Source organism: Macrobrachium nipponense, chromosome 31, assembly GCF_015104395.2.
Source record: "Macrobrachium nipponense isolate FS-2020 chromosome 31, ASM1510439v2, whole genome shotgun sequence".
NCBI classification, from domain to species: domain Eukaryota; kingdom Metazoa; phylum Arthropoda; class Malacostraca; order Decapoda; family Palaemonidae; genus Macrobrachium; species Macrobrachium nipponense.
This window is the reverse complement of record NC_061093.1, coordinates 22,448,956-22,462,904: the sequence shown is the minus strand read 5'-3', so window position 1 is coordinate 22,462,904 and position 13,949 is coordinate 22,448,956. Positions and strand designations below refer to the sequence as shown.

Here is a 13,949-nt window from a genome sequence, read left to right as displayed (position 1 = left end):
GAGTCGAAGCAGCCCAAGGCGAATGAGGCTAACGAGTCGAAACAGCTCAAGACGAATGAGGTGAACGAGTCGAAACTCCTATTAGCACACAACGAGGCGAGTCATCAAACTCGCAAGCGCTGTAACGCACGTGAGCGTCTGACTCCGTCTGAAGTTACGCTATCCGAAGAGTGCTGACGATCTTCCCAGAAAAACTGGTCCGGAGCAAAACTGCAGGAAGGTTGTGGACTCCAGTGCTCCTTGGATTTCTTAACAAACAAACGGCAACATCCCTCTCGTACGCTGGGCATGTCTCTTCAAAGGACGTAACACTAAATCACTCCACACTTTTCACCTCGACACAGGCGACTGCACTTCCAAGTCGGACGACAACTGCGCGTCACTGATATCTACGCCTTTCCAGCGGCGTTTCCTGGGCACTCACGAGTCGACTACATCAACGGAGTTGGCGACTGACAGTGGGCAAACTTCCCCAGTCTCCCTTCGACCTCCGGTATGTCTTCTAACGGGAGCTGGGGAGCGGGACAGGGACCTTCGTCTAGGAGAACAGGGGGAACAGACAGCCGCCTCCTCGGACATGACACTTGACACTTGGCCTAACACTGGCCTTTTCACTTGACTTCTCTATGAACGCACGAAACGACATACCCAAATCCATAACGGATTTTGCCAAGAACTCAAATTTCTTGTCCATCTTGGACTCTAACAAGGAAATGGTGTTGGGATCGGGAAACATGGGATACCTGGTCTGGAGTAATTGGTACTGAAGTTGGAGGCCTATCAATAGGTGAAATATTCGATAAAAGTGGAGAAGATAGTGATGGTTTGTTTGCCTCTAAAGGCACGGGAGTTGTCTCTACTCTAGTTTTACTACCCGCTCTAAGAGCTGCTTTCCTTTTCCTATCTTTGTCCATCTTATCCAAATGAGCTTGAAAAGTCTTCTAACCTTGTTCAACTAAACTACAGCACTCATCACAAGTTAATTCCTTGCTACAGCACTGACCCCTACATTTAACACATTTGGAGTGCGGATCGTAACATAGTTAGCTAATCTAGTTTTGCAGCCACTGCTGCAAAACCTACTGAAGAAGAACTAGCATCAGAAACAATCTTCGTAATAACTTGTTAATAACTAGGCAGCTAACTGATTAAGCAAAAACGCCAACCAAGAACTTGTACATCACCAAAAAGAAAAAATCGACAATGGCGACGAAAGTCGACTGCAACAACAAACCACTGGTGTTACCCCGTGGCCAGCAGAAAACGAACTGAAGAGTCAAGCTCAGCAGTACCAAGTATTCCCGAAAGTGGGCGGGATCTGTATAACCTACACAAACAATGGCAGCGCCGCTACCGCCGCCAGGAATTTGAATTTTCGACTGCCAGGTAAGAAAGCGTACAGCTAATGTAATTATTTGGTAAGTCACTTATGTGAAAAAGGGGTTTATTTGATTGTTCTATACTGTCTTTCTAAGTTATATACCAAATTTCAATGCTATAGGTTTAAAAGTAAGTGAGAAGATAGATTTTGAAGGTCAATAAGTATGGTTTTGAGATACAGGCATTCAAAGTTTTCCTTTGTATTTTTACAGACAATAAAAATGTTAATAATTAATTATTATTATGAATGTTTATTTTTTTTATTTATTTTTTTTCTTTTTTGGGGTATTAATAAACCAAAAACTGTGTTTTTTATCATAAATTTAATGCAGAAAGGAATAACTTCCCTTTGCTCATATATCGTAGCCTGGGGTACTACTGAGTCAGGCAAGACATGGCACTCCTTCCTATGCAACTCTCTCTCTCTCTCCTTCACTAACTCGGCTTATTACAGCAAATTTTCTTCTTCTGTATGTTAGCGAGATGTTTTCCTTGTCTTTTCCTTTTTGGCATGATGAAATTCTTGCCGGCCGAAACAAAGATAAACAGACGTAAAATCAAGAGAATGTCAGAGGTGAAACTTGAACGTGTACTCTATTTTTACAAAGACAATCGTAATAAATCCCGATTATTATGAATTTCATATTCCTTTCTGGGTACTAATAAACCAAAACAATGTTATTTATCATAAATGAAGATCCCTTTGCTCAAAGACCATAGCCTGGGGCCGGGGCACTGCAGACTGTGCATTAGGCAAGACGGGGTGTTCCTTACTAGCAACCCTCCCTCTCTCTCTTCACTAACTACGCTAATATCGCGTATATTATGATACTCTGTGATCATATTAGAGCGAATTTTCTTCGTCTGTGTGTTACCGAGATGTTTTGCTAGTCTTTTCCTTATTGGCATGATGAAATTCTTGCTGAAACAAAGATAAACATACGTAAAAGCAAGCGAATATCAGGGGTGAAACTCAAACGTGTACACTACAAGAGGTTTCTCCTCGCACTGAAAGGTGGTAAACTGACTAAGTTGCCTCCTGCCACCTCATGGAATTTCTACAGATGCCATTGCTCACAGACAATAATTATCAAAATTTACGATAACAGAAGAAATATTGCATTTTCTTGTATGGATCAATGATTTTGGCTTATTGAGTTACGTTTACTAATTACCCTGTAACTATGAAAGTAAGAGGAATTTTGACATAATATTTCATATACATATTCTCCATTGCCATACAAAGCTCCAAGAATTTTTTCATGACTTTGCATTTTTTGCCCTATACCCCCATATATAAGGGTTCCGGCCAGCCCCCTTAATCTTAACATATACTATTACCACAACTTGTGGTAAATATCAAAACTAAGCCAAGATCAGTTTATTATTAATATGAAATAAAGCTGCTAAGACAAAACTGGACAACATTCCATATTTATATTTGTGAGGATTATGAAAGATGTCTAGGCTAGGGGGAAGAATATTAGTTTTGGGAGTAAAGTAACAACAAAAAAGATTGTTTAATTGCCAGATGGGGAAAAAAATCTCCCTTATTTAGTCCAACTCCTCAGCTGTCAGATATAGGCTTTAAACTTGACTACAGTCCTGAATTTTGCTGTCAACTTAAACACTTGACATACAGACAAAGTCTTTTACCTCAATACCATATCAGTTACTTGATTTGTACAAGTAGATATGCATGCCACGGTGGGTTTGGCACCTTAAATCATTCATAATAGGACAAGGAGAGAAAAATTAAGTCCATGATATTAAAAACTAAATTGCAAATGAGAGAAAATTACAAACAAACACTCAGAGCCATTACCAAAATCTGCAGCAGACTGATGCTGAAGCTGGGAATGTGTATAACTTGTGTTATCTGTATTTGGTGGCAAAAATGTGAAGGATGAATTGTCTACGTACTCCCGCTCCAGATGCAGATGCACCCTCGAAGGCTCACAGTAACCATTTTCCTCATTGCTTAAGTCTACAACTGGTGCAGCAGAAGCTTCAGACTGTTCAAGGCTCTGGAAAATTATTAATATTAGAAATAGCAAAAGGACAAATGAACAAATAAAATTATTGCAAAACTTAAGTGGCAGGGTAAATACACAAGTACATCTTACAATTAGTACAATAAAAGCAAAGGTAGATTTTTCCGAACTACCAATTTTTCAAGAATAATTTGGCTTAAAGAAACTAAAGACTGGCAATAATAATCAAATATTTTAATCATTCATAAATACAACATAATAACAAATGTGATTCTGTACCAGTAATATTCGGGCACCAAAAATTGCAATATATTCTAATATTTTTCAGTTAATATCCACTCCAAACCTCCTGAAATGCAAATTCTTAGAGGAACCTCTGAATGTTTTCCAAGGCAATTACTGACCAGAAATGAAAAATCAAGAGGGTGTTAAATTTAACGGCTACCTTGTCCACAAAATTAAATTGTTCCAAGTCTCACTTGCTCTCCTTTCCACACCAGGGAAAACTTCTGCTAAACAAGAATTCATATACAGCACCAAGGTAATTTCCTTACAAAAAATAAAATGTAGGCTTACATAAGATGCAAAATAAGGCTACAAAGATTAACCCTCTTACGCCGACTGGACGTATTTTACGTCGACATTTTTTGTCTCTCGTGTGCCGACTGGACGTATTTTACGTCGACTTACTAAAGTTTTTTTTTTTTAATTCGCGGAAAAATACTTATAGGCCTACAAGCCTAAAACTTTTGAATCACGCGCCTTGGGGGATGCTGGGAGTTCACGGATCAAGGTGTTGTTTTATTTACAATCGTTACGCAGGCGCGCAAGTGCGAATTTCTTTCTTGCAGCACTAAAAAGTATCTGTGACACATCTCGGAAATTATTTTGTCACTTTGACATAATTTTTTTACCATTGTAAATTAGCCGTTACATGAAGTATTATATATGAAAATGTGCGCATTTTTATGTAGAATACAACAATAAAATACTCATGATTGTACCTTTTATCAGTTTTGAGATATTTTCATATAAATAACAATAATTGCCAAAATTTTAACCTTCGGTCAACTTTGACTCTACCGAAATGGTTGAAAAACGTAATTGTAAGCTAAAACTCTTATATTTTAGTAATATTCAATCATTTACCTTAAATTTGCAACTAATTGGAAGTCTCTAGCACAATATTTCGATTTATGGTGAATTTATGAAAAAACTTTTTCCTTATGTCCGCGCGGTAACTCTTCCGAAAAAAATCATACATGCGATTGTGATAATGTTTGCACCATTTTAAAATTAGCCATTATATACAGTTTTATATATGGAAATGTGTGCAATTTCATGCACAATACAACTAAAAACAACCCATGGTTGTAGCTTTTATCAGTTTTGAGATATTTTCATATAAATAACAATTGCCAAAATTTCAACCTTCGGTCAACTTTGACTCTACTGAAATGGTCGAAAAACGCAATTGTAAGCTAAAACGCTTATATTCTAGTAATATTCAAGCATTTACCTTCATTTTGCAACAAATTGGAAGTCTCTAGCACAATATTTCGATTTATGGTGAACTTATGAAAAAAATAACATTTTCTTTATGTCCACGCGGTAACTCTTCCGAAAAAATCATACGTGCGATTGTGGTAATGTTTGCACCATTTTAAATTAGCCGTTACATAAAGTTTTATATATGAAAATGTGCACAATTTCAAGTAGAATACAACAAAAAATAATTGAAGGTTGTAGCTTTTTTCATTTTTGCAATATTTGCATATAAATCATGATAAATAGAAAAAAAACCACGTTTGGTCAACTTGGACTCCACTGAAATGGTCGAAAAACGCAACTGTAAGCTAAAACTCTTACAGTCTAGTATTATTCAGTCATTTATCTTCATCTTGAAACAAATTTGAAGTCTCTAGCAAAATATTTAGATTTATGGTGAATTTAAAAAAAATCTTTCCTTCCCTCCGCGCGCGGATTCTCCACCACAAATCTCCGAAATGCGTACGTCCCATTCTCGGAATATTTGCTCAGTTTCATATTAGGCATTTCATAGAAATTTATATATGAAAATGTGCGCAATTTCATGTAGAATAAAACTAAAAATATTTGAAGGTTGTAGCTTTTCTTATTTCCGGAATAATTGCATATAAAAATATATATATAAAAAATTCGACATTCAGTCAACTTTAACTCGTCAGATATGGTCGAAAACTGCAATTGTAAGCTAATACTCTTACAGTATAGTATATTCATCATTTGTCTCATTTTTGAAAGAAATTGGAAGTCTCTAGGACAATATTTAGATTTATGGTGAATTTAAAAAAAAAATATTTGTTTACGTCCGCGCATTATGAATTCATGCATTATTTTGTGATAATATTTTCTCTGTGTTGCTTTTATCGTTTTACAATGTGTTATATACCAAAATCATCACAATTTAGTGTAAATTACAACGAAAAAAAAGTAACTTGTTACCTTTAACCGTTTTGCACACAGCGCGATTTGAATACAATTATATATGAAATTTCGTTTTTGCGCTATCATATATCGCATTATTTTTCTGGGCTCAGCTCGTGTCGGCCTATGAAAGTATCCTTATCATTCTTTCTAGGTAAATTAGCTAAAATTACCAGAGAAAAACAAAATTAAGAAAATGTCAGTAAAACTGACTCGCTCACTCTTAAAAAGAAGTGTCGGTATGATATAGGGGCGAGTGTGGAACACTACCACGAGACAGACACCAATTAGAACTTCCTATCAGAATCCCCCCAAGAGAGAGCTGATACTAACGGGCGATGCAGCCTCTACTACTACTACTAGAGGACGCCACGGACAGCAGCGCCCCTAGCGGTCATCCTTAAATTTTAGCGCTAGCGACAAGTCGCCATTTTTCTTGTGCTGTGCCTTTTTGGGATTTTTCCTTGTAATCCACGATGGAACGCTCTGCAATTGCCACGGCTAAGTTAAGTAACTCATAAGTAATATTTTACCTCAGTTTTATCTTCCGGGTACCAGTATTTTCCTCTTAATAGGTCATATACGGTTCCCCGGTTGTCTCGTGGCGGCCATGCTGCCTCGTAAGAATTCCCGGTCCTCCATACGGGGACTTCTTATTCTTATGGCTTACTTTAATCACGTTCATTGTTTTACATCGAGTTTTAGATAGTTAGCCCTCCTACCATTCTCTTAGCTTGGTATTTAGGGCTATTATTTTTTCTGTCCCAGCATCCCGGCTCTTGCTCTACATCGGCTATCGCTGGCTCCGAGTAGGCCTCTGTTTCTTGGAACAGTCTGCCTCCTCCTGGGCTTCTTTCTCTTTCACTATAAAAGTGTCTCTTCCGCCTTTTTCGATGTATATATTTATTTTATTTAGGGTGTTAGGCTAGCCTAGGTGCTTGTTCCTTGTATTGGTACAGCTTGGTTCACGTGGCCCTCTCACGGTTGTGTTGCTCGCGGCCTAGGCCACTTGCGGTCACGTGTTCCTTAGCACCTTACCCTGCCCCTACCCTCCCTTTCTGGTATAGGGAGGAGCTGGGGACCCCTTCGTTGTTATAACAACCTCAGTCGCCTTCTCTCTTTCCTCTCGGAGGTGACCAAGGGTTCCTTCCAGCGGGGGGTATAGGGCGACCACTCATGATGGTACCGGGGTCTCCATGCGGGTTAGTTGGTGAGGCGGGGAGGAGTAGGCCATCCCTCACCCCCCTTTTTCTCGCTCCGCCGTGTTTCGCCGAGACCTTCCTCCCCCCCTCCCCAGTTGCTTAGCCACTCCCTTGCTATACGAAAGGAGCCTTCCGTCGCAGCGGGGCACCTTTGTTTATAGGTTACTGGCTCCGCTAGCGGGCGGGGTGGGTACTACGAGTGGTCGTTTGCTTGCCTACTATATCCTTATTATCTCCCCCGCTACCGGAAGGGAGCTTTCCTCCTTACCTACGCACTCTTCTAGTAGACGGGCGGAGAGAGGTTGTTTTATTATTTTTATGTTAAGGATATACCCTAATTGTACGTTATTTTACAATGAATTGTGTATTATTATTATTTTATCAACCATCCCCGCCTTTTTCCGTCGTGGTTTCCATTACCACCACTCCTGGTTGGTTGTCTTTTGTGCCTCCGCCATCAGCGGAGCCATAGCCTAGATACCAACCTAGTTACCACACGTATTTTGGCGGGGCTCTGGTTTAATCTAACTTTATCGCTCCGGCACCAGCGGAGCATATGTTAGACTGTAAGTGTTTCTTGGTACTCATGTACTTTTTCACTTACAGGCTACCAACTGCCAGGTCCTAGGGTGTAACGCGACGCTGTTCGACCCCTGTGGACATGATGAGTGCAGGTCTCACGCCCCCTGTGCCACGTCGTTCAACGAGACGATCGTCTGGCACCATGAAGCCGCCTGCATATGCTACGACCTGGTCGGTCAGCTGGGAGATGGGGTAAGTCCACTATAGGCTTAATTATCATTTTACTAACAACTTCTAGTCATAAGTTTGTTAAACCCGTTCCACCATTGGCAGCTAATCTCACCTTCTTTCAGGCTACCGGTGTGAGGGAAGTCGCCCTCGCCACCCTGAAAGCGTGGGTGGGCGGCTTCGGGAAGGGAAGAACGCCGCCAAGGGCCAGCCCTACATTTTGGACAGGAAGCTGGCTGTCCAGATCTTCCCCGCGGGCAAGTCGACGGGTTATGTTGACCCCTTGTCCGCTGCCCCACTGATAGCCTCCATCCAGCAAGACCTCCAGCAATCATTTGGGGTCGTAGCCTCCCAGGAGTCGGTCCCGGACGTCGCTGCCTTGGACCTTAACCTTGAACCTATGGCGGTAGGGGGGAGGATTTGTTGGTTGAGGTAGGTATGTCGAGCGCCCAAGGTCTTTCCTTGGTGCTCCTGGATCTTCTCCCTGTCCCCTCTTCTTCCGCTTCTTTCCAAGGCTTTTCGGGATCTGAGATCCCTATTCGCCCTCCCGTTCTCTCTGTACCTCCTAAGGAGAAGGGAAAGAGAGAACCGAAGACTCTAGCCAAGACGACTTCTAAGAAGTCGTCTTCGTCTTCTTCGGCTAGGAAGTCGTCGACTTCCTATGCCGATGCGGTGAAGGCAAAGCCGAGCTCTTCTCAATCAAAGAGCTCCAGAAGCAAGGCTTCGAAGGAGAAGGCTCGCGCTCTCCCGCCGAGTCACTGCCTTCTCCCGCCTCCACCGCTTCCACTACGGCTACGCCGGTAGCGGTGGCAGGCACTAGCACCTTTGATCCCTCTACTTTCTCAGCAGGGGTGATGGAAACAGGTGGGCGCGCTGGTAGGCTCGCAAATCTCCGCACTAGGGACACGGTTCGAGCAGATGTTTGCGCAGTTATCAAAACAGTCTGTCTCAATCTGGACAGTCAATCAGGATCTCTCTAACAGAATGAGAGAAAATGAGGACCGAGTAGCTGGGCTAGCTCAGGTTCCTCCCCCAGTCTCCCCAGCATCTAGCACGGGGATTCTTCAACTCCCGCCATATGACTCCTTGCCAGCTTTCTCTATGGAGAACCCATGGAGAGTAGCTGCCTACGCTCCGTTCAAAGATGGAATGATCTCTATCTCGGTGTGGAACTCGAAGGATTGAGGACTTCGAGTTTTACCCTCCGGGCCTGACGCAGCCTTTCATCGGATATGCTAGGCTGACGCCAACGCTCTGACGAGGGAAGACAAGATCTCGAAGGAGTCGGTCCTATACAGTAGAGATCACGCTCAGCGGGAGGGAATGGGTTCACTGCCTTGAGGACTGGGAGTGTACAAACACGAAACTCCAGGCCTACAAGAGTCCCTTCACTATTTTCGCGACGGAAGAGGAGGTTCTCTTACCGTTCGCCACGAAATTAGTGGAGAAATCCTTCAGCAGCCTCAAGGATGAGCCCATCCCACAGTTGAGGGAGGCGGAGTCTACTTCTTCGCTCTTTCCCGGCCCTTCGGAGAATTGTGGGAGAACTTGCCAGCTACGTTCACGCTTGGTAAGCAAACCGGACTGCGCCATGGGACCAGTTCGGCGAGAAAATTCCTAGGCTGCCGGATTCCCTAATCCAGGCAGAGTTTGACGCGCGGAGAACTAGGTTTGGCAGTCCCTCAATTCCTCATAATCACGGAAATGCTGCCCTCTCTTACGCTACGGAACCACTGTTCAAGATTCTGGCGAAATCTCAGTTTCAGACGGTTCTAACGGACGCTTTTGACTTCTTCCAGGCTAGGAGGAACTGCCGGAAGCATGTCTTACAAGAATGCACCATCAGGCATGAGCCTAATAGACTCTTGGCCGCCAGCATGTGGGAGCGGATCTCTTCCCAGAGTCCGCGCGTGAACGAGGTACACCACGAAGCTGCTAGACTCAACCAGAGCCTTAGAGCTAGGTGGGGTATTTCCTCAAAGAGGAAACAGGAATCCGTTCCCACTGCTGGCAAGAAAACCAAAGAAGGCTGGTAAGAGGTTCCAGCCATACAAAAAACTCCAGCAACAGCAGCAATTTTGTGCAGGCGGTCACCCGGTTACCCAACAGGGACAACCTGCCAGCTCGAAGCAGAACCAGCCTATCCTCCTGTTGCCCCCGCAATCTCAGCCATCCACTTCCTACGCTATCTCGCAGGCCTTCAACCCTACTTATGAGACTCAAGGCTACACTCAGCCGAGGTAGGGCGAGAGGTTACTTTTCGTCAGCGTGGCGCAGGAAGGGGTACGAGGAGCAGCAGTTCAGAGGAGGGCGTGGTGGCAACCCGCCCATCAACAATGAGGCTCACCAGGTAGGAGGGAGGCTGTTCCTCTTCCGCCACAGGTGGGGGTTCAGCAATTGGGCACAGAGCATAGTGTCCAAAGGATTAGGCTGGAGTTGGATCAAAGATCCTCCTCCAATCAAATCATTTCATCAGTTGCCGTCAAAGGAATTGACAGATTACGCGGAAGAACTCCTTCAGAAAGGAGCTATTGCGAGAGTCAAACATCTAAAATTTCAAGGTCGCTTATTCAGCGTTGCCAAAGAAAGGCTCAACAAAAAGAAGGGTAATCTTAGACTTGTCAAAGCTAAACTCTTTCATTCGCTGCGACAAGTTCAAGATGCTTACCCTCTCGCAAGTAAGGACCTTACTTCCGCGTGGAGCCGTCACATGCTCCATCGATCTTACAGACGCATACTATCATATCCCTATAGCCAGGCACTTCCGCCCATTCCTAGGATTCAGGCTAGGAAATCAAACATTCTCATTCAAGTGATGCCCTTCGGTCTGAATGTAGCCCCCAGGGTATTCACAAAGATAGCAGAAGTGGTTGTACAACAATGAGAGCTCAGGGAATCATGGTAGCAGCATACCTCGACGATTGGTTGATCTGGGCACCAACAGTCGAGGAATGTCTCAAAGCCACCCAAAAGGTAGTTCCAACTGGAACATCTGGGGTTTCCAGATAAACAAAACGAAATCCAGACTTACTCCGGAATCTCGTTTTCAGTGGCTAGGAATCCAATGGGATTTGTCTTCCCACAATCTGTCAATTCAGTGGTCAAACGGAAGGAAAATAGCAAAATCTGTCAGGCAATTTCTCAAATGCAAACAAACGTCAAGAAGAAACCAGGAGAGAATCCTAGGGTCTCTTCAGTTTGCTTCGGTAACAGATATCCTTCTGAAAGCAAGGCTGAAAGATATAAATCGAATTTGGCGGTCAAAGCAAACTCCAAATATCGAGACAAGTTGTCAGTAATTCACCAGATCCTCCGCAACAACCAACTACGGCCTTGGTCAAAAGTAAAGAACTAGCCAAGAAAGTACCCCTTCAATATCCTCCACTGTTAACCATTCACACGATAGCATCCCTGTCCGGGTGGGGGGGATACTCTCAGTTCAAACAGGTTCAGGGGACTTGGTCAGTTCAATTTCGCCAGCTCCACATAAACGTGTTGGAAGCAATGGCAGTATTTCTTACTCTGAAGAGACTGCTTCCCCCGAAGAAGTCTCATCTCAGGCTAGTTTTGGACAGTGCAGTGGTAGTTCATTGCATCAACAGAGGAGGGTCCAAATCCAAGCATGTGAATCATGTCATGATAGCCATCTTTGCATTAGCAAACAAACACAAATGGCATCTGTCTGCCACTCACCTGGCAGAGTAAGGAATGTGATAGCAGACGCCCTGTCCCGGTCAGTTCCTCTAGAATCAGAGTGGTCTCTGGACGTCGGTCATTCCAGTGGGTAAGCCGGAGAGTCCCAGGTCTCCAAGTGGATCTTTTCGCTCACAAGCGAACCACAAGCTCCCTTGCTATGTGGCCCCCAACCTGGACCCTCTGGCTTATGCCACGGACGCCCTGTCGTTGGATTGGAATCAGTGGAGAGAATTTATGTTTTTCCTCCAGTGAATCTTCTGAAAGTCCTAAACAAACTAAGGTCTTTCAAAGGGATAGTAGCTCTGATTGCCACCGGACTGCCCAAGAGCAACTGGTATCCTCCTTCTTCTGGAATTGGGTCTCCGACCTCAACGGATCCCCAATCCTCCCAAGCTATAACAATCAGTACAAATGAGGACTGTGTTCGCTTCCTCAGGAACTCTCCAGACCCTAACTTTATGGACTTCATGAAGTTTGCGGCTAATAAAGATGCTGACATTGATCCACAGAATATTCTCTTCCTAGAATCAGATAAGAGAGAGTCAACTATTAGACAATATGGACTCTGCTGTTAAAAAATTAGCATCTTTCTTGAGGGAATCGAACACTACAACCATGACAGTTAATTTGGCTATATCCTTTTTCAGATCCTTATTGAAAAAAGGTTAGCAGCTAGCACGATTACCACTCATAAATCGGCTTTGAAGAAAATCTTTCAAGTAGGTTTCAGATAGATCTGACTGAATCTTATTTCACATCTATCCCTAAAGCCTGCGCTAGACTTAGACCTTCTCAGAGGCCTACTACAGTTTCATGGTTCTTAAATGATGTCCTCAAACTAGCTTCAGATACTGACAACTCATCTTGTACATTCATAATGCTCCTGAGGAAGACTTATTCTTATTAAGCCTAGCCTCAGGAGCTAGAATTTCAGAACTGTCGGCTCTATCCAGGGATGCGGGTCATGTGGAATTCCTCCCATCAGGAGAAGTTCTACTTGCTCCGGGATCGGTAGCTTTTTAGCCAAAAATGAGGTCCTCTTTGCAAGGTGGGCTCCTTGGAAAGTTATCCCACTTCCACAGGATCCTTCTCTCTGCCCAGTATCAACTCTTAGAGCTTTCTATCTCGTACTTCTTCTAGATCCTCAGGTGCTCTCTTCATGAGAGAAAAAGGTGGTACTTTATCAGTAAAAGGTATTAGACAGCAAATCCTTTACTTCATTAAACAAGCCAACCCTGAGTCATTCCCAAAAGCACATGATATCAGGGGAGTAGCCACCTCAATTAATTATTTTCAACATATGAACTTTGAGGATCTTAGAAAGTATACTGGATGGAAATCCCCGACAGTCTTTAAACGGCATTATTTAAAGTCCTTGGAATCTTTAAAGTTTTCAGCAGTAGCAGCGGGAAACATAGTTTCCCCTGATACTGTATAGTAGTTGTAGTTTAAATCCAGGTCTCCTTTCTACCTACATCAGCCAACATGCCTCACCCTATCGCCAGGGCTACTCAACATCATAGCTTAGTCGTTGAATCATATAGATGGATTGTCCCTTATTTTTTTGCTAGGGACATCCACATTTGTACTAATAATGTACTTTGGTGTACCTACCCTTATTTTTATGCTAGGGTAGGACACAATATGTTTGTATATATTCACCATTTTTGTATTATGATGAACTTCAGTCACAATGTGTTTGTATATATGTTGCACTATTTGTATTATAAGATGGATTTTCAGTGTACCTACCCTTATTTTTATGCTAGGGTAGGGCACATGAATGTGTATATCTTGTATTTTGTTAAGTAAATCTCCTTTTTTTTTCTTTATATTACATGCAGCTCTGTAATTTACTGTAATTACCATTTAAGTACTTTAAGATTACTAACGTTCTATTATTTTACTGTTTAATATAAGTTAGTTTAAGTGCTTAATCTGTATGCTGTAATTGATTTACTATATTATATCATCATTTACACTGTTTTTCATTGTTCCTTTTTTACCATCTTGTCTGTTTCTCTGGTACTCTTTCATAGGCCGACACGAGCTGAGCCCAGAAAAGGGATTTTGACGAAGGAAAAATCTATTTCTGGGTGATTGGCTCGTGTCGCCCTATGAAACCCCCCCTTGATGGTTTTGTTTTGTTTTCCCCCCTTGCAGGACAAGATGTATTTAGCTTATTTTGATTAAGGATGTCCGCTAGGGGCGCTGCTGTCCGTGGCGTCCTCTAGTAGTAGTAGTAGAGGCTGCATCGCCCGTTAGTATCAGCTCTCTCTTGGGGGGATTCTGATAGGAAGTTCTAATTGGTGTCTGTCTCGTGGTAGTGTTCCACACTCGCCCCTATATCATACCGACACTTCTTTTTAAGAGTGAGCGAGTCAGTTTTACTGACATTTTCTTAATTTGTTTTTTCTCTGGTAATTTAGGCTAAATTTTACCTAGAAAGAATGATATTAAG

General features: G+C 42.8%; 1 protein-coding gene across 2 annotated transcripts in view; it reads right to left on the bottom strand.

Moving 5' to 3' along the window:
• Positions 1–2,166: 2,166 nt before the first annotated feature.
• Positions 2,167–13,949, bottom strand: part of LOC135206480 (uncharacterized) — a 31,903-nt gene continuing 20,120 nt past the window's right edge. Inside the window, exons 3-4 of one of the 2 annotated variants that reach the window (XM_064237857.1) lie at positions 3,206–3,407; positions 2,167–2,302 (exon numbers count right to left, since the gene is read on the bottom strand). In XM_064237857.1, coding sequence (XP_064093927.1) covers positions 2,280–2,302; positions 3,206–3,407 — 225 coding nt within the window. In that variant the 3' untranslated portion in view covers positions 2,167–2,279. Of the gene's footprint in view, positions 2,303–2,498; positions 3,408–13,949 lie in introns of those variants that run through there. The other variant, XM_064237856.1, reaches the window with a different exon arrangement.